This window comes from Mesocricetus auratus, unplaced genomic scaffold (genome assembly GCF_017639785.1).
Source record: "Mesocricetus auratus isolate SY011 unplaced genomic scaffold, BCM_Maur_2.0 Super-Scaffold_4256, whole genome shotgun sequence".
Lineage (NCBI taxonomy): Eukaryota > Metazoa > Chordata > Mammalia > Rodentia > Cricetidae > Mesocricetus > Mesocricetus auratus.
Genome location: NW_024429182.1, coordinates 56,842,661 through 56,862,751, shown reverse-complemented (window position 1 = coordinate 56,862,751; position 20,091 = coordinate 56,842,661). Strand labels below are relative to the sequence as shown.

Below are 20,091 nucleotides of genomic sequence, written 5' to 3'. Positions count from 1 at the left end.
GAGCCAACCATAGTTGTTAGCTGCAGTTCAGAGGGGTTTGGCAAAGCTGCCTACCAATAGGAGTCCACCCCACTGTGAGCAAGGGGACTCAGCTATGGCCTCTGAGGCACCCATGATTCCTGGGATATTTGGAAAGAAGTGGGCTGTTAGAGATACGGCCACTTCTCCACAGGCTCCTGGTCTGACTACAGCCAGTGGGACCCTAACTCTGTGCCCCCTTAGAGTCCCTGAAGGCTTTCTGTCACCTGGGACTAGCTGGTGGCCTTTGGGGGCTGATGTTCCTCAGGGTGGGCAATGAGCATGGCCAGAGGGCTCCAGCTGTGCCCAGCACATGTCACTGGGGGGCCCATGGGTTCTCAGCACAGTCCGGCGGCTGGGAGCAGCTGGCCACAGGCAGGACCTGAACAAAGGGCGCTTTGAGCAGCTTGCATGCCGGCACCAAGCCTCCGGCCAGCTGCCCCTCCCGAGAATGCAAGGCTGGCCCTCTCTATGGCTTATTGGGGCCCATGTAGAGCCAGAACAGCTGGCCCCAAAGTCTGCTGGCTGGCTTTGTGCTGAGAGGGCACTGTCCTCCCACAGGAAGCCCCCTGGCTCAGGAAATGGCCATTTTACAGGTTTCATAGCTATGAGAGGATGGTATGACTCAAGCAATAGCTTCCCACAGCACCCCTATGCTGAGTGGTGGCCTAAGAGGGGCCTAGAGGTATGTAATACTCTCTGCCCTGTCCAGGATCCGGAGGGCCTCAGGGACACCAGCTAGACCTTCGGTCTCATGACTTGGCTTTGCCGGCCCTCTTGCAGGGCCCCAACCCATCCGAGCCAACCCTTCATCTGCAGTAGTTAATCTTCCAGTCAGCCTTCAAACTATTCTTTTATTGAAAAGATAATAAAGCAGTAACATCAGAGACACCGAATACTCCTGATAAGCATCTTTGAGTTCCCTTGATTGTTAGGCAAAAGAAAAAGACAGGAAAAAAAGTGTCTTTCGTTTGAGGATCTGAGGCAGCTGGGCTGAGCCCATCTGCCCTGCCTTGGCTTTGCTGTGGCCCATAGGTAAGTGATTGTGATAAGCAGGACCCCCACCCGCCCAGAAATGGGATTCACTAGCTGATAAAATGAAACAGTAGATAAGATGCCTGCAACCTTCAGTGATCAGCCCAGGAGGCTGTGACCCTTGTGCCGGCCTTTCCCCTGTTCACAACAGCTTTACCCAGATAAAGTACCTCCTTTACTTTAATGGCAGCCCTGCAGGCTCAGATGTGGGCAGATTGTGGCTTTGCTGTGGTTACCCCCAAGCACCTGATGCACATGTGTAGGGAGGATTTGTGTGTGATGTGTTCCCAGGCCTATCAGAAATTCTATCATGCCAAGCTTTTGCCTCCTATATCTCTTGCAGCTCACATGGGTCCAGTTTTGGGGTATAGTGTCCATCTGTCAAATGAGAAAACTTCGTTCCCACTGTGAAGTTTTCAGAGGCAATGTGTCTGTGCCTGGGTGTCCCTGTCAGCATCCAGAGCCCAAGGGTGCCACCGAGCCCATGCATCAACCTGTTCTATCATTGCAGTAGTGAAATGAGATTAGGGAGAACCCAAATCCTTGGTTGCTTCCTGCCTTTCCACCATGACTGTCTCCCTTATCCTCACGATGGAAGCCATGGTAAGGGTACTTTGCAGGTAATAGATCCTGTAAGCCCTGTGACTCTATGCTCTCTTTCCTTCCTGTTTCCTGTTTTATTACATTTATTTCCTTATTTTGCATGTACATGTGTGCATGTATGTATCCGAATATGCATGTGATGGTCAGACAACCTGTGGGAGTCCGTTTTGTTCTTCCATCATGTGGTCTGGGGATAAAACTAGAGTTAACAGGCTTGATGGCAGCAAGTGCCTTTACTTGCTGAGACATCTTGCCACTGCTCCCTTTCTAAAATATTCATGACATAAGATCTCTCATCTCAGCCATATTCAAGTGTTCAGCTCAGTAGCATGACACTCATTCAGTGTTGCGCAACCAGCCCTATGGTCTATCTTGAGAATTTCAGTCTTCACAGATGAACTCTGGTCCTGTTAAACACTGACTCCTCAGACCCTGCCGCTTTATCCTGCTTTGCATCCCAGTAGCTTCGGCAACTCAAGGGCCTGTAGTTGTACTAGGAACAGGATCTTTCAGGATTTGTGTCTCAGTGGTGGGTCTATGCTATGTTGTGTTAGAGTACGCTTCTTTCTGAAGGAATATGACGTGCCCTCCTGTGTCTGGAGCCTGTTTTATTTGTCCTCTTGAGGGACATTGCCTTTGGCCATTTTGTACCTTGCCAGAGTAAACACAGTGAACAGAGATTTCCTCAAAGTCCTGCCTATCTTTTGGGTGTCACCCCCAAGTAGAATTGCTAAGCACTTAGGACAGATCTTATTTTTTTAGGGACTTTCTATTTTTATTGATGCATTTCTGTATGATGTTGGGAATTGAACCCAGGTCTTCATGCACACCAGGAAAGTTCTCTAACAACTATACTCTACCTCTCCAGCCTGACAATTGTATTTTTTCTGGGCTATTACTTTTTTCTTTTTTCTTAAGAAGGAGCCTTGTGATGGGCGGTGGTGGTGCATGCCTTTAATTCCAGCACGTGAGAGGCAGAGGCAGACGGATCTCTGTGAGTTGGAGACCAGATTGGTCTATAAGAGCTAGTTACAGGACAGCCTCCAAAGCCACAGAGTAACCCTGTCTTGAAAACAAACAAACAAAAGAAGGAGCCTTGTTTAGAGCAGAATTGAGTGGGTGGTAACTCCACGCTTCATGACTTGGGGAAGCAATGAACCATACTCCCAGCATCTTGGGTCTTGTGTCTCCCTCAGGTAGCCATGCGCGATAGCCCCGCCTCTTCACCTCCTCTTCCACTGTTGTCATTGCCTATGTTTTGCTAATAGTCATCCTGGCAGGCTGCAGGAACACAGCAGTATCTGTTTTGATTTGTATTCCCACAGTTAGTGACATAGAATGTCTATGGCTATGGATGTTCTTTCTCAATTGCATGCCTTCTCCAAATAACTGCCTAGTCAGGTCCTCTGTCTTTCTAAAGCATTTTTTTATTGTCTTTTTCTAGTTTGTTTGTTTTAGACATGGTCTCACTTAACCTAGGCTGGCCTCAAATTTTTTGCATAACCAGGGGTGACCCTGAACTTCTGATCTTTCTGTCTCTGTGTCCCTAGTGTTGGGAGTCCGGGTATATAGTACCACAACTGTTTTATTTAGTGCTTGGAATGGAACCCAGGGCTTCACGCATGCTAGGCAAGCACACCATCAACTGAGCCTCAGCTCTGGAAGCTTTGCTTTTAAAAATAATTTTAAAGTATGTAGATCACTCCTTTGACATACAACTTTCAACACTTACTACATGGAAAATAAACAGACTGTGGCTAGGGTCTGCTTCCTGGTTGTGGCAGAGGGCACATCATGTATGTTGGGACACACATGTAGGTAAAGGGACAGGCTACAGGATGCTGCAAGGGGCACACTGTTGGAATTGTTCCTTTCAGAGCCTGTCAAATGTTGGCACTGGCATTTGTATGTCACTAAACCACCCCCTCTCATTTCTCTGACAGAGCTTCAGGATGGGTAGCAGGCAATATGGTCCCTACTGTCCTTCTCTAACTCCTCAATGGTCTAGAGGAGACAAGTGCAGTATGTTAGAGTTGGGGTTCCCCTACCTCCTCAGGGGTCTCCACACCCACAACCACTCCACTCACCCGCATAACCGTTAGCTGTCCTGCCATGCACAGATGACCACCAGGATGAGTTCCTGGGGCCCATGCATGGTCTAGGCTCATCTTCTGTTCTGACTCTGGACATTTCTTGTCACAGAGCAGGTAACTGGCTCTTATGTCTCTAGGGTATCCTCCATCCTTGGCCACTTTCTGTTACACCTTGGTTTCTGTCTCTGATCCCATAAGACCCTGACTCATATACACTATTCCTACTCTGAGCTGCTCCCCAAGCCGCATCTGTCCTCATGTGCTTCTAGTCACACTCATGTTCCAGTAGTAAATCCTCTGAGAGGCAGCTAGCCTCACTTGCCAGAGTCCACTCCCAAACCTGAGACTGATGTTTCATCCTGCCCAAGTTGTCTATTCCTACCATGGGTCCTTGGTCAAGGACTCTCTTTCTATTGTGAAAGGAGGCATGGTGGCCCTGCTTCGGTGAATTCAGGAAAAGATGCAGGTTCTATGCTTGCTGTTTGTCCCTAACACAGGAGTCTCAGCTATGAAGTCAGCTGTAGCCAGGATTAAGCATAGCTCTAGTCAAAGGAACAGTGGTCAGGATGGGAGGGGCCGCTGTGTTCTCTTGGCTTTTGTCTCAGCCCAAGTTCGTTGGCCCAAGGACAGTCCTTTCTTTTATATCTTTGGAACATAGCTCAGGGCCACACTCCATCAATGTCCCCTGGCCTTGAGTCCTTGGTTCTGACAGCATGTGGATTCCTCTGGGAGGCCTTTTAGGGGGTTGAATAATGCTGGGTACTTTGGGCTTGTACTCTTATTGGTGGGGGAGCATATACTGGCTTTTAGTTACCTCTTCCAAGGCTCAGGGGTACTGGGATGGCCTAAGCAGGAAAGGAGGTTAGAAAGTGGGGGTGTTAGGAGAGTACATCCCATATACCAAGTCTCTGAAGACATGGAGAACTCAGAAGATGTGATGTGCCTGAAGTCTAGGAAGGACCTTGGGGTACACTGGGCCATGAGGTCTTTTGACATCAAGTGGAGAGTAGGAGTGGGCACGGGAGAGTAGCAGGTATCTAAGTGCTCTGTAAAGATGTTTATGGCCTCTCATTCCACATTGGGACTATACTTGGATTACTTATACAGGACAGGTGAGCATGCTAGAACCGCTGGCATCAACCCTGTGGTCTATTCTAAAGAGGCTAAGCTAGCCTCTCCTAACTCTGCTGTGTACTAGAGTGCCTTTGCCTGAATCAAACTGGCCCACAGTGTGACTCCTACAGAGACACACTCCTGCCAAATGCCAACCCCTTACTGGAGTCCCAGCGTGACCTTTGACCCAAGGACCACCCCTCCTAGCTCCAGCATACATGCAAAGCTGATGGTGTTGGAGACTGTTTTATCTCTGTCCAAACAATGGATCTGGCTGTGTCCCACCCTAGGACAGGGCTGTTTTCCTCGGCCCTTTTCCTACCAGCCACTGAGCCCTACTGATTAACTCAGCCCTGCTTGTCCTGAACACAACTAACCAGACATTTTCAGGGGATGATGGGGCCCAAGCTCTCTGAAGCCAGACTTCACACTGTGTCCACATGCTGAATAGGATTTGGAGATTTGTGTAAGGGGGTCCTGCTGTTTCACATGGCCAATCCCAAAATGGGTTTTCCTCCAAGTATTAGGTCAGGGGGCACCTGTAGTCAACAGAAGCCATTGCTAAGGAGGTATTTGAGTAATGACAAAAATCTGAAGGAGAAAACCCCACTAGAAGACCAGCCAGCTGGGTGATGGATGGCTCATGGAGTTGGGACAGAGGCCTGCTGCCTGAGCTAGCACTGTAACTACCTAATGGGGCCATTCATGGTCAGGCAAACTCTCTCCCATAAAGTCACATTCTGTGGTGGGCACTGGGAATGTGCTTTTCATGTTGTCCAAAGATATAAACAGTACTTTGGGCAACAATCCTACAGGCCCAGTTTCTCAAGAAACAAAGGTGAATCAGCATCCTTACAACCTAGCTGTTCACAGATTTGTTCATTCATTCATTCATGCATTCATGCATTCATTAATTCATTCATTCCACAGGCTAATAGTGAGCTCTTACTGGGGCAAATGAGACTATGGCTCCTCCCTGGTATGCTCAGCCAAACAGGGCCCACCATTCCCAGCACCCGCTTACTCTCCCACACGTAGCCACCACATATCCCCCCATCCTCAATGAGTCTACTTCATGGGCCAAATGCTTTTCTCACAAAAAGGAGATGTGAATCTCTCCCAGGCTGATGCCTGCCATCAAGTCATTGCTCTTGCCTGAAACACGAGCCAGGTGGTATACTATTTTGTCTTAATTAAGAGCATTTGTGTATGGCGGGCAGTATTCAGCCCCCACTCATGGTGGACTCTCTGGCATGGGACTGGTGGGGGCAGGGCCAGCCAGTGTTACCCGTCAAAGAGGAAGTCCCCTCCAGGGCCAGGCTCCTGAGAGAGGCAGGCAAGGAGCCAGCTGGAATCAGGCCTGAACAGCACAATGCTTTGTGGCTTCGCGGGTTTGTGGCTTTGCACAGTCCCCTAACATATGTGGGAGTGGTTTCACCTCCTCACCCCAGGCCTTCCCCAAAGGCCTCTTACCAATGAATACTGGCTGGGAGCTGAGGCACAGGTTTGGGATAGGGCTCAAGACCTTGGGGGCCAGAGTGGGCTGTAATTCCCATGGAATACGCGTTTATATCAAATCCTCCAATCACTTGCAATGGGCCACTCACATTTCCAGGCCATAGAAGGACTAAGGGCCAGACCTGAGCTTCCCAGGGATGGAATAATCAGGAAGGGGATTCTTACTCTGGACAGTCAGTCCCTGTGACAAGGGCCCTGTGGCAGAAGCTGGGAAAGAACCCAGACTGACAGCAGAGTATGGGCACCCCAGATCAGGCCCCTTGCCATCACTGTTCCATGGCAAGCCAGCCACACTGCTTCACCTTCCAGATGTGTGTGTGACAGGCCTTTGGGTGTTTCATCAAGAGGCAGACAGTGAAGGATGGAGAAGCAGAAACTATGTGCCAATCAAAAGCAAGGCCCTACTAGCCTCACACTGACCTCTCTCATGGTGAGTCTCAGGTCTCTAGTGCGTGTTCGTTCAGTTTGTATCAAGACTGTGTAAGCAGGAAGCAGCACAGCAGCTCTCACGCAGTACTGTGTGAGACTGGGCAGGCCTCAAGACCACTGCTAGGTGAGTTCTAAATCATAGTCAGAAGCTGAGTCAAGTGACAGGGGACCTCTGTCTAGATGTTGATTTTACTGAGAGAGCTAATGGCTTCACTTTGTTTTTTGAACTTGGTTCTCACACCATTCACCTTGATTTATCTGCTGTATATTTGCCTTTCTCTTCACCTATTCAACCAACCATCCGTCTACACACTTAATAATTCGCCCATCTACTCATCCATTCACTCTTCCATTCATTCATCTCACATCCACTCACGTATCTATTTGTCTATCCACTCACCCATCGACTCATTTCTCCATTCACCTTGCTGTCAATCTGTTCATCCACCACTGTGGCCAAGAGTATAGCCTGGCTTTCTCTAGCTTGTAGACCCCTCCCTTTCAGAGCACTGTGACTTGAGAGCATATGTGGATACATTGGGAGAGGCCTGGTCTATGCTGCCCATGTCCTTTGTTTTAATCCTTCTATCATCTCTGGATGGGTTGAGTTCTTGTACCCAGATCTCAGTAAAGGCCGCAGATGGTGGCTATGTTGTCTCCAGAGTGAGCAGAGCTATGAGGTGAAAGGGGGACAGTCCTCCAAAGACACACACCTTTGAACCCTCACTTTCACATGCAGGACTTGGGCTCTGTGGATTCCATGAAGCTGGACAACACAGATATCAGCATTGTGTTATCACACTCAGTCATTATCCCCCAACCCTGGTGTAGAGTCTTCCCTAGAGAGTTGTAGCTGACCAGTGTCCACTATCAGGGTCCCTGACATAGTGTGTTGGCCTTTCCAGGCAGGTCCTACTCATAGGTACCACCTGTTACTACAAACGGATACCTGAGCCTGCTAGTGTTGGGTATCCTTCAGCAGAGGGTTCTGGCATGGTAGCCTGGTGTAGGTGGTCCAGCCTGATGAGTGCTGGTAGCCTCTGATACAAGCTTACTGCCATCTTCCTCAGGAGATCGTCCTGGTGGTGTTCTTTGGGACAGAGTATGTGGTCCGCCTCTGGTCTGCAGGCTGCCGCAGCAAGTACGTGGGCATCTGGGGCCGACTGCGCTTTGCTCGGAAGCCCATTTCCATCATTGGTGAGTCCTCCTACCTATCCTCCAGACACTCCACCCCATACTCCTGGGTCCAGAAGGACATCCTCCATTACAGTCATCCCCAGAGTCCCCATGGACTGAGACACTCCCCCCCACATTATTCTCCTTGCACAAGACAGACCCTAAGGCCAGCAAGAATTATGCCCAGCTCCCCCAGTACTGGAACCACAGCTTCATGTGACTCTTTTTGCTCAGCATGGTTTGACAGACTTTATTTAGGCTCTGTCCATTCTATCTTAGGTAAAGACACATGTTATGAGTCCCCACATAGATTGCCCCTGTGACCTTAATAGTTGGGTTCCATCTTGCTAGAGTGTCATATCACTTGGGGTTGGGTGGTAATATCTCCCACCCCCAGATTTCTGGGTGCCAGAAGTAATGACCAACTTCCCCTCCCACAGACCTCATCGTGGTTGTAGCCTCTATGGTTGTTCTCTGTGTGGGGTCCAAAGGGCAAGTGTTTGCCACATCGGCTATCAGGTATGTTGGCGCTTCCATTTCTCAGCTGTGAAACAGGACCTACTACAAAGTTCCCTCCTCTTAAACAGTAGCCTCTCCCTCCCTCTACCTGGTTCTTTCATGGTGGGTTGGGAAAGGGCAGGGTGGCCATAGTTCATAGTATTGAGACAGTAGGCAATCCTGGGTTCAAGGCCTGACCTTAGCACTTCCTAGGACTTAGGATTCACAGGCACCTGTAGGAAGCAAGATGGCCCCAGTACAGAGTGAGATATGTGTGTCTCTTTTACCCAGTGGAGGCTTGATGGGGATAGGAACATAGGCAGCAAATGCTTGTGACCACCGTGGTCCTCTCATCCCTTCTCTCCCTGCTTCTTAGGGGCATCCGCTTCCTTCAGATCCTGCGGATGCTGCATGTTGATCGCCAGGGGGGTACCTGGAGGCTTCTGGGTTCCGTAGTCTTCATTCACCGTCAGGTGAGTGAGCCTGGTGTGGGCAGGATGGAAGCTGGCCAACTTACAACAGGAGGGCTGGAGATTCACAAGGCCGGGATACAAGGTTGATGGTGTCCTAGCCCTGGACCCCAACCGAGTGACTCAGGGTTCAGCACAAGATATGTGTGTCTGAGGGACAGGGTCCAGAACCCCAGAGCCTTCCCAGCCTGAACCTACTCAACATCCACAGTGATAGCTTACTTGGCCTGCCAACGATGCAGAGCCAATGCTACCTCCCTCAGGCTGGGGACAAAAGATCACTGGGTCCTATAGAAAATGTAGGATGAAGAACAGACTTAGGAATCTTGGAAGTCAAGGATAGTTGCAGTGATAAGGGTCTCAGATAACCTTCCAGAAGGAATTATTTCTCAGAGAAGTTTCTGGGGACACCTGACTCTAAGTCTGTCCTGGCATGAAAACAGAGGAGGCTGCATGGACCTCGGTTCAGCATGAGGGCTGAGACTGCCCCACTGTCAAGTGGTATTATCTACTTTCAAGAGCTTTAAAAACTGGTTTACTCTCGAAGGTGATTTCTGCATGTTTAGCATGCTATAGCCAACACAGTATAATCTAACAAATGCTGGAGCTTTCTACCAAGGCACCTCTCTTACCACACCCCTGGGGTTCTGGACCACAGAGTATGTTGAGCATGGCTGATGTGTTATCTGTCCCCAGGAGCTGATCACCACCCTGTACATTGGCTTTCTGGGTCTTATCTTCTCCTCCTACTTTGTCTACCTGGCTGAGAAAGATGCAGTGAACGAGTCCGGCCGCATCGAGTTTGGCAGCTACGCAGATGCTCTGTGGTGGGGGGTGGTAAGTTGGAATCTTTAGCTGGGGTGTCTCCAGTTAGGGAACACATGGACCTGGGCAGCAGGGCTAGGGTATTGGGCTCTACATGCTCAATTTTGTCTTGCCTCCTCCACTGAGGCTACTAACCCCAACATTAAACACCTTTCAACCACACAATTTGCACTCAGAGCCTACAGTATGGGTCCCTGCGTACCACAGTGAGTGTTCCCTGGTCCAGGTCTTGAAATTTGAACATTGTTGTTTTCCAACTTCTGTTTTGGAAGGAAAGGCTGATGGGACAAGGGAGTGCATAGTGGTGCTTGGTACCTCAATTGTGTGGTGATCTTTACCCTGGAGGGATCCTGGACTCAGAGTACAGGGAGGGGTCAAATGCATACTTTGCATGTCTTTGGTGTCTGTGCTGACCCAGTGAGCACACCCATGCCAGGGATCAAGGCATGAGACGGCATAATACCATCATGGTCCTTGGGGGCTGAGAGAAAGAAGCAGGGCTTTCTGTGGATGTGAGGTCTGCAGTCCTTCACTGACCAAGGCAACAATAGTGTGAGTGACAGCCGGGCCCTAAGATTATGAATATGGTCATGGGCCTCTCGGGTTAGGGAGACTCCAAACCTGCTGAGTTGCCAGTCTGTGTGGAGCCTGGTGTGTGACATATGACCTCTCATGCCAGGATTGACTGTCCCAAGGTGTGGTGATACTGTGTGCAGGCCTGTGTGTGTGTGTGTGTGTGTGTGTGTGTGTGTGTGTGTGTGAGAGAGAGAGAGAGAGAGAGAGAGAGAGAGAGAGAGAGAGAGAGAGAGAGAGAGAGAGTTGGGGGTGGGATTTGACACTCTCCAGGAGTCAGCAGGCAGAGGAGGGAGAGGTGGTTCTGGTGAGGATGGTGCTGAAGAAATCCAGGTACACTCTTAGTGCACTAGTCCATGACCTTGGGACCATTGCTCATGGTCTAAAAGCCTCTGGCTAAGGCAATTTAGGGGGTTTTCTGACTGCCAGTGTCTTCCAGATTTTGCCACATGGCCTTCAGGTCCTCTGCTGAGAGCAGGCTTTGTGTGCACATTGAATGTTGAGGACCCCTATGCTATAGGGAACATGAATACTTGACAGGAGCACACAGTTCAGAGCAGTTGTGGGCTACCCCTGACTCTAATCCCATCTCAGCCCCTCAGCTGTAAGGGCAATAGACTGTCTAGGTGTTATACAGAGAGGAACCATAATGCCTGGAGGAGCTGCCAGGGCTGGCACCCTTGGGTGGGCATAAGGATACCAGAGCCAACTCCATCCCATCCAGCATTCTCAGTCTGTTGGCCTTGGAGCTCCCTAGGCTAGTGAAAAGGTTGGTTAGATTGTGGTAGCTAGAAAGGGCCAGCACAGGCTCTGGGAACATGGCGCAGGGCAAGCAGCCATACATGGTGGTGGTAGCTGCATTGGGCCCTTGTTTAAGTGCCCCAAACATTCCAACCAGGAATGACCAGTCTCTGAGGCCTGCTCACAGAGCCTCTAGATAAAGTGGGGACAGGAAGCTGGGGCAAACATATGTCCCCACAATTCCCGAATGCCCCCAGGAAGCAGGGCACAAGCAGGATCTCTTAACATTGGCCGAGTCAATCTGTTTTCTAGAAGTTTCCAGCATTCTAAACAACTTAGGGAAGGTAAGGACATACTGACAAGCTCCCAGGTTGGGACAGGCCCCCCAGATTCACCTCTGTCAAACCCTTCGGGAGGCCAATGTCCACAGATACGCTGGTACAACAGGAATGAGCAGGAATGGTAGGAGAGCTCAGTGACTCAGTTAGGAAGCTTGTCTGTGGTAGGGGGACACATCCTAGGGATGTAACTGGGCCTGCGTGGGGAGGGGAGCAGGCTACTCCAAGCCAGAAGTCTCTGGCGGGGGTGGGCGATGCTGGCTGAGGCACAGCAGGAAGTGAGTGGGTGACTGCCCACAGTGTGGTTGATAAGTGGTGCCCAACCTTAGCAGTGCCCAGCCTTGGTGCTGCCCTGCCTGCATTCCCAGCCTCCTGTAGGAACTGCTTCCCAGCCCCCTGGCCACTGGCCCCCCAGTCCTCGGCAGAGAGGCGCCCCCACTCCCACACCTGTGCAAACATCCGCCCGTCAGCCGGGAACACGGCCCCTTTGTGCCCAGCTTGGCACCGGTGCTCAGGCCTACTCTGTCAGCTGCAGCCCGCGCCTCGGCCACAGCGCACCCTGGCCTGGCCATTGTTTCCATGAGGCCCTGTGCCCTTGGCTGCCCAGGGCCCCCCAGCACCCAGCTTAGGGGGCCAACAGCCCCCATTCATTCAGCGGCTGTCTCTGCAGCTGTCTGGTGGGAGCAGCCCAAGGCTGTGTTCCTGGCACCTCTAGGGTAATCAGAACTTGAGTGCTGCAGGACAGGGGCAGCCAGGCTCAGAGTTCTGTAGCCTTGTGCCAATGAACAGTTATCTCCTTTGTCTCCCCTCATTCCTCAAGGGGAGCACGGCCCCCCCTCCCTACTCCTGGGCTCTTCATCTGTATAATGTGTGTGGGGGTGGTGGGGGGTGCTGTGAGTACCCACAGGTGAGAGAATTTTCTGAAGGCCAGACCCCTCTACTATCTGCTGTATCTGCCCCAAGTCAGGCCTCAAGCCCTGTCCCTAATCCCAACGTGTGTTGGCTGGGTCCTGGGAACTGGACTAGCTTCCCCTAAGGTACCCTGAGATAGGACTGGGCACAGAGGCATGCCTGCATGGGTAGGAACACCTCTCACTTTGTTAGCCTTCAGAGGCTGTGTTGAAGCTGAGGGTCCTCTGCTGGCCAGTGTTTGTTCCCTGAGCAAGTAAACCAGATGAATGGGGGCAGGACATCCTGTTCACTTCCAGCGGGTGGATTCAGTATGTCATCTTCTGCAGAGATCCCACAGCTCTGAAGATCAGAGTCTTGAGACTGAGGCATGGGCAGGGTTGTGCTCACTTAGAGGGCTCTGGGGGAGGGGGCTTTCATTATTAAGTCTGGTTTCTGGTGACCTGAGCATCCTTTGTGTTTCACATGTCCCTGGATTAGGATCCACCCAGGGGACCCAGAAGGAAGGTTATAATTCTGAATAAGACCATCATCTGTGTGTGAGGGGGCATTGAGCTGTGCAGGGGACACAGTTAAGTCCAGAATGTAGGTATTCAAGCAGTATTTTGTGGGGCTGCCTGTCTTCACAGACCATGGGTTCCCACAGTTGGAAAGCAAAGGTGCCTGCTCCATGGGACTGTGTCCCCTTCCTCTGGTGTGAGGTTCCAGAACCCCCCCCCCCCAGAGTAGAGTCCAAGTGTGGCTGTGAAGCGTTTGGGGAGCTCCTCAGACTTTTCCTTTACCTCTGGGACAGAATGCATTTACTTGTATTACGGTTGAGTGCAGGAAAAGCCATTTCTGCAAACACGGGCTCCTCTGTTTAGTGCCTGGGGGTCTCTGAAAACAGGCGGCTGCTGGGCTCTGTTTACACCGAGTGGATAAACACAGAACTTCAAGTGAACAGGATGAAACCCCACCCTATATTCCAGTACTTTAAAAAGCCCAGTCTGACGGCGCTTCATTCCTCACCTGGAGGCTCTGGAAAGTTCCCACTTCCCAGGCTGGACTACATCCTGCAAAGCCAGGCCAGAGGGGCCTCGGGGTAAGGAGGTTTCCTAGCCAGTCACGTGCAAGCTGTGTAAAACTGTCCATGGGAGGTGTCATTCTTCAGGACTATTCTGACTATGGAGATGTGAAAACCAGAGCAGGGGCCAGGGCTTGAAGCTTTCAGCCTTTTCTTCTTCTATGTAGGTTCTATGAGTATCATGCAGTAAGGGTTGAGGGCCTGCTAGGACCCTTGCTAGCTCTCCCCAAGGAGGGGTCTTTATGGGATAACTAGGAGTATACAAAGCATGCCATTCTAGTGGTTGTTGCTCAGTAGCCAGTGCCTACAAGATTCGTTACACAGACTCAGCAGGTCTGGTGATGGCAGTGCACAGGGTTTTAGCTCAGGCCATTGAGGAGGTGCCTGTGCAAGTTTCAGGGATAGCTTCCCAGATATCCTGGAGGAAGCAGACAGCATCAGAAAGTAGTGAAACATTAGGTACAGGGGTGATACAACGTGAGGCCGACATAGAGACCAAGCCCATGTCCACCAAGCGTCAGCTATGTGACCCTGCCTATGTCAACTAGAGTCTTTGGGCACATCTAATCCATAAGTATAAATAGGGATTAAGTCAGTGAGCATGCAGGAAACTGAGCTCCAGCAATGATTGTGATTGGAGATTCTGGGCCAGACCACCTCCAGACTCCAAAGGAAAGGGCTAGGTACCACTAGTTCCAGAAGTCAGTACCACCACTGGTTCTGGAACTCAGGTAGGTACCATTAGTTCCAGAAGTCAGGTACCATTAGTTCCGGAAATCAGGTACCTCTGGTTCCAGAAGTCAGGGACCCCTAGTTCTGGAAATCAGGTACCAGTAGTTCTGGAAATACTCCCAGTCTCTTACTCCTCGGTATGGGAGCCTGTTCAGGAGGATGAGGGGGAACCATGAACCACAGGTTCTGTCATTGGCACCGTGATCTATGAACTTAAGTGGGTATGGTTCAGGTGACCTTCTATTGGTTGGGACCTAGAAAGGTCTCCTCTGTTCATTGGTCCAGGAGACTTGCAGATCTGTCTGTAGGGGACAGATCTATACAGCTCTATAAAATGTCCCATTCCTGAGTTGCTGTCTCTGTGACTACAGGAAAAAACAATTTGATAGAGACAGGCCACCTGAGAGTGAGGACTCATGGACTAGACTAAGAGGTCTGTGGTAGCCCGGGAGAAGAACAAGGGTCCTAGTAGTTAGGTGACCTCCAACAGGGGGCTGGCCAGCACTGCACTGGAGCCTCCTTCTACTGATCCTAGGAGTGGAGGGGCAGTTAAGACCTTAGGGAAAGGCATGGGCATGGTCTCAGGTCTCCTTAATGCACAAGTGTTTCCTCCCCACTTACATGTTTCTTCCCAGCTTGCCATCTAGACCATTACCCTTCTATATGTTTTCTTTCCCCCTTTTTTGGGGGGTGGGGACTGGGTTTCATGTAGCCCAGGCTAGCCTCAAACAAACTATATATCCCACATGACCTTGAATTCTTGATGGCTGCAGCTCAGACCTGCCTTTATAAGTAGCTCCTGACATGTGCCTGGCTCCCTAAAGAAGGTAGCTGTGGGCCAGCTCTCACATGTGGGGTGCAGGCCCTCTGGAAAGACACCACCAATGAGGAGCTTCAGCTCCCTTGGGCCCTCTCATCCAGTAGCCTGCTGGCAGCCAGGCACCCAATCCCAGGAGTGACTTGGCTTCATCTTACATGATCTAAGCTGTTTCAGGTGTGTGTGCATAGATGTCTGGGAAGCATGTGCCCTGGCTGTCAGTCATGGGTGTGAACTCTAGACCTCTTTGTGAACTTATGTACACCCTCATGGTCCCTCAGCTCTGTCAGCAGTGCATGTTCCCTCGTGTGTATTCAAGTGTGAGCGGGTGTCCCTGTCTCCATGTGAGGCACATTTACAACTGTATGGCCACATATGTAGAACAGAGTGGTCCCTTAAAAGGGTCCAGCTATGAATGGTTTGCTATGCCCTCTGTTTATGTAGAGTGTGGGTTTGTTTAAGGATAATGACACTGTGGGAAAGATTTCATGTGGACAGTTGTGGAAGACACCAGCATGCAGTCTCTCTAGCCTGGTGCAGCACTGAAGGGGTGGGCTGGTGACCTGGGCCCAGCTGTGACCTGTTCTGTTGTTTGCCATCCAGGGAAATTGATCTGTTGTTTCATGGCCGGTTAGCATACTGCTAAATGGCAAGCTTGGCACTGTGGGTTACTCCCGTTATCCTTGTCCTCTGTTCCCCTGCTGTAGTTGCTCAGAGTGTGTACCTGTGCTGTGAGCTCCTATCCCCATATCCACTTACATGTGTCTTCTACTACCTCTCTCTTGCCTTTCCCTCCCCCTCAGTGGCCACTGGGGAACATCAGTGGTCCAAAGTGCCGTCTGTCTGGGAATGGAGTGGACAGTGACAGCCAGGAGGGATCTTGAGGCTTCCTCTCTGGACCTCATTTCAGTTGGAGTTTATTAGATGATGTTCCCCAGGCCCCGTACTTGCTGACCCTGTTGGGCAGGGTTAGTTAGGTATTCTCATGAAGGTCTTGGCTGGGTTTCTGTCACTTGGCCCCTGGAGTGACAGCTGAGGTGTCTAGAGTGAGCAGGCTATGAAAACCTTGAATAGACAGGCTCTCTGATCACACTGACCTGTCTTAGCTGCAGGACTGAGCTGGACAGTGTGTTGTAACCCCAGTGGCTGTGTGTGAGTGTGTGTGACCACCCTGGTCTCCCCAGCAAGCCCAAGGCAGCCTCATGGTGTGACCTAGCAGTTAGGCACAGCCAGGGTGGGCCCCCAAGTCCCTCATCAGAGGCCTCAGGAGCAAAACTCAGATGACAGCAGGGGGTGACCTGGGGGGGCAGCCCCTCACTCCTATTGTCCCACTGCACACCCTGGACGCTGCTCTCCCACCGAGAAGAAGGCTAGAGCCTTGTCTTATTCTCTCTGAAAAGAAAAAATGAAACATCTGGATTCCTGGGCTGGTGGCAGGAAGCAGCATGTCAGCCCCATCCTGGGACTTTGTGGAGTGCTGGCCTCAGTGGGAGCTTCCTGCCTCCTGGGGGCCAGTGTACTGGTGGCCAGGACAGGGCTCCTTGGGATGAGGCAGGAAGCCTGGCCCCTGTGGGTGGGCTCTGAACTATTTGCCTGTCCCGCACACCCCAAGCTCTCTGCAACCCCAGGGCCGTGCCATCTGTTGTAGTCAGAGTTGAGGGACTAGGGGAGGCGGAAACTTGAACCAAATTACCACAGTGCTGTCCCTGACGTTTCTCAGGACTGTGACTCATGATTATGGTAGATAGGGTTTTAGGTTGTCTTTCTTATTATCAAGACACTGGGTTGGGTCTGGCAGGTGTCCTTTCTGATGTTTTCAGCCCACCAGCCACTGACTTCGGCCCTTCTTCCTTGCAGGTCACAGTCACCACTATTGGCTACGGGGATAAGGTACCTCAGACGTGGGTCGGGAAGACCATCGCCTCCTGTTTCTCTGTCTTCGCCATATCCTTCTTTGCACTCCCAGCGGTGAGTGCCCATCTGAACCCTCTCCCTTGTTCACATGCGTCCTTGTCCCAACTCCCGAGCATCCCTTGAAATATAGAGTAAGAGGCAGCCTGTTGTGGCACTTGACTGAAGAAGTAAGGGGAGTGAATGGGGCAGAACCTGTAGACCTACTCTCCAGCTAGGAGTGGCACTGTCTCATGACCTTTACAGGAATCACAGACATGTGTGCTATGTGGGACGCACACTGGTTACTTGTATATATGTGTCATTGTAGTTGTGTCTTACACATGTTGTGTGTATATATTGTACACATCTGTTGCATGTATAAGTATCTGTTACACTTGCATATCATATTTATCATATGTTCTGTGTATGTGTGTTATTTATATATGTATTTGCGACTTCATGGGTGTCATGTGTACACATATATTTGTATATGTTCCATGTCTACATAGTATCTGTTGCATGAGTCTCTGTAGCACATAGGAGATAAAGTGTGGTCATGTGTCTGTTATTTGTACATGTGTGACATATAGACATAGGTCATGACATGTGGTGTGTGTCTCCTGCATGGCTCCCAGCTGCTAAGGCGCAGTCTTTCTCTGCCACTGCTCTCCTTGCCACCCTGGCTGCAGTAGCTGTGGACTCCTTGCTAAGGACAGCTTCAAACTCCTGCTCCCCTAGGGTGTGGTTCCTCTACCCCAAGGGCACAGGCTGATGGCTAACCCACCTGGCTTCTCACAGGTGGTGCATAGGAATGGGTAGAGAGACTAAGGTCTCTTCTGGAGCCAGGCTTCATGTTGAATCAGCCTTGTGAAGTGGGTTCTGCCTCCCCAGGTGGCAGGATCAGGCAATCTGAGCCTAGCGACTACCCTCATGTGAGATCTGCTGTGTCTCATACCTACCTCCTGGTAGTACCTCCCTGTCATAGCCCTGGGCACTGTGCAAGTCTTGTCCCTGTGTGCTTTTTGTCTCACTCTTCCTTGGGACCTTTGTCCTCTGCTGGGTACTAGTCAGCATGGCCTATGTAACAATGGACACCTTCTGTCCCTTGCCAGGGGATACTTGGCTCTGGGTTTGCCCTGAAGGTCCAGCAGAAGCAGAGGCAGAAGCACTTCAACCGGCAGATCCCAGCTGCAGCATCACTCATCCAGGTATGTGCTATACTTGGTGGGCTGTCTGCTATGTGCTTGGGCAGTGGAACTACCCCCAGCCATGTCCACTGCCAGAGAGGAATAGGCTCTTTTTCGGCGGCTCCTCCAATGGTAAGGTGGCTCTCTAGAAAAGTACCCACTATTGGCATGACAGGATGGGCAGAGAACGCAGGGCTATCACTCCCCATACTATTCCCATTGAGGGTCAAACTTGTAGGCTAGATTGAGGCCTGACCATGGCTATTCAGCCAGTCATCTCTGGGGACAGGGACAGGGACAAGTCAGAGAGAGAGAGAGAGAGAGAGAGAGAGAGAGAGAGAGAGAGAGAGAGAGAGAGAGAGAGAGAGAGGGCCCAGTGGGACAGGAACCAGCATGCACAGTGGCAGTGCCTCTGGGAGGCCTGGCATCTCTTAGGACCAGTGGTCATTGGTCAGAGTAGTAGTTACAACAGTCAGACAGCACAGGCCACGTCTCAGAAGACTGGGAGTTAGGAACAACAGAGTCTGAGAGCATCAGGTCAAGAAGGTTCTAAAGGTAGCTGAGGAGAGAACTGGACTGTTCTTCAATGGCAAAGAACCCTGTTGCAAACTGGGTCTCTGTGTTTTTATTGCTAACAGAGCTGAGGAGTGGTCAGGTGAGGACCCAGAGCATGAATGCTCTGCATGAGCCAATGTAGCCTGTACGTGGACATAACCCTCTAACCAGTATAATGGCTATGATCACTGTGTGAACTCCCCTATATCAAGTGGAGCTGCCCATATAGGGTGTGCATGGGACATACAGCCCTTGGAAGGGCCTCCAAACTGTCCCAGATCATAGGTATCCCTGCATGGGTTTTTTTTATCTGCGCTAGATTCCTGTCATAGAGTGGGGATGCTGCCCAGAAGCCCTGCCAGCATGTAGAACTTTCAACTAGCTTTACCTTCTTATGCTCACAGGGCCTGTAGTAACAAAGCCGCCATGATATGTTCCCTTAAGAGACTCTGGCATCTGTTCCTTTCTCCTCTTGCTCCCTTGGACCCATTCAGTGTCTTTTTCAGGTCGCCTTGCTGTGATGACTATGGGGAGGGATTGTCCCTCTAGAATGTTGGCCAAGAGCTTCATTTTTAGCCATCAGAGACTCCTCATAGCCTCAGGCTAGGACTTGAAGGCCCTGGGAGGTCCCACCTCCCACTGGTCCCTGGAACCTTACTCCACACCCTACACACACAGACCTGGGCAGCCCTTTCCCACTGTCCTCTAGGTAAACTCTGGTGGTGTTGGTTGTTTTTACTAGTTTATTCTTTGCTCTTTGTTCTTTTGGGGGGGGCTGCCACCCAGCTCCCAAATAAATCACACACAGAGGCTTACTTTTACTTGTAAATGCCCAGCCTTAGCTTGACTTGTTCTTAGCCAGATTTCCTTAACTTAATTTATCCCATCTACCTTTTGCTTCTAGGCTTTTTCCTTTTCTTACTTCTATACATCTTACTTTCACTCTTACTCCATGGCTGGCTGTGTGGCTGGGTGACTGGCCCCTAGCATCCTTCTCTCCTTGTTCTTTCATTTCTTCCTCTTCCTCTCCTGCCTCACTATTGGTCATTTAACTTGTATTAGACCATCAGGTGTTTTGGACAGTCAAAGTATAACAGCTTCACGGAGTTAAACAAATGCAACATAAAAGAATGCAAGACATCTTTGTATCATTAAACAAATGTTCCACAGCATAAACAAATGCAACATACCTTAAAATAATTTTCCACAACACGTTAGTTGTCTAACTGCCTTAGTTGATATGTCTGGGACTTGCTTAAGGCCACTCTTAAGGAGCTGCTCAGGTAATAGGCAAAGTTCTTGGTAGCATCTGAGCTATGAATGATAGATAATTGATACAAGAGGCAATACCCTTCCTAGCCCTAGAGGGCCAAGTCCTACTGTCAGGCAAGGGGCCTAGGAACAAATTGGGCCTAGGGCTCCGAAAGGGTGGGGGACTGAAGATTTTCCAAGAGGTACCTTTGAGTGCTTGGATTAATGACCCCTCTCTCCTTTCCACTCTGCCT

The 20,091-nt window shown here is 50.6% G+C and overlaps 1 protein-coding gene across 8 annotated transcripts in view; it reads left to right on the top strand.

Annotated features, from left to right (window-relative positions):
- The window catches only part of Kcnq1 (potassium voltage-gated channel subfamily Q member 1), a 318,938-nt gene that overhangs the window by 71,898 nt on the left and 226,949 nt on the right, over positions 1 to 20,091 (top strand). For 7 of the 8 annotated variants that reach the window (XM_005064141.4, XM_040751016.1, XM_040751022.1 and 4 more), the window contains exons 3-8: positions 7,880 to 8,006; positions 8,426 to 8,504; positions 8,860 to 8,956; positions 9,650 to 9,790; positions 16,809 to 16,919; positions 17,957 to 18,052. In XM_005064141.4, coding sequence (XP_005064198.1) covers positions 7,880 to 8,006; positions 8,426 to 8,504; positions 8,860 to 8,956; positions 9,650 to 9,790; positions 16,809 to 16,919; positions 17,957 to 18,052 — 651 coding nt within the window. The remainder of the gene's footprint in view (positions 1 to 7,879; positions 8,007 to 8,425; positions 8,505 to 8,859; positions 8,957 to 9,649; positions 9,791 to 16,808; positions 16,920 to 17,956; positions 18,053 to 20,091) is intronic. The other variant, XM_040751033.1, reaches the window with a different exon arrangement.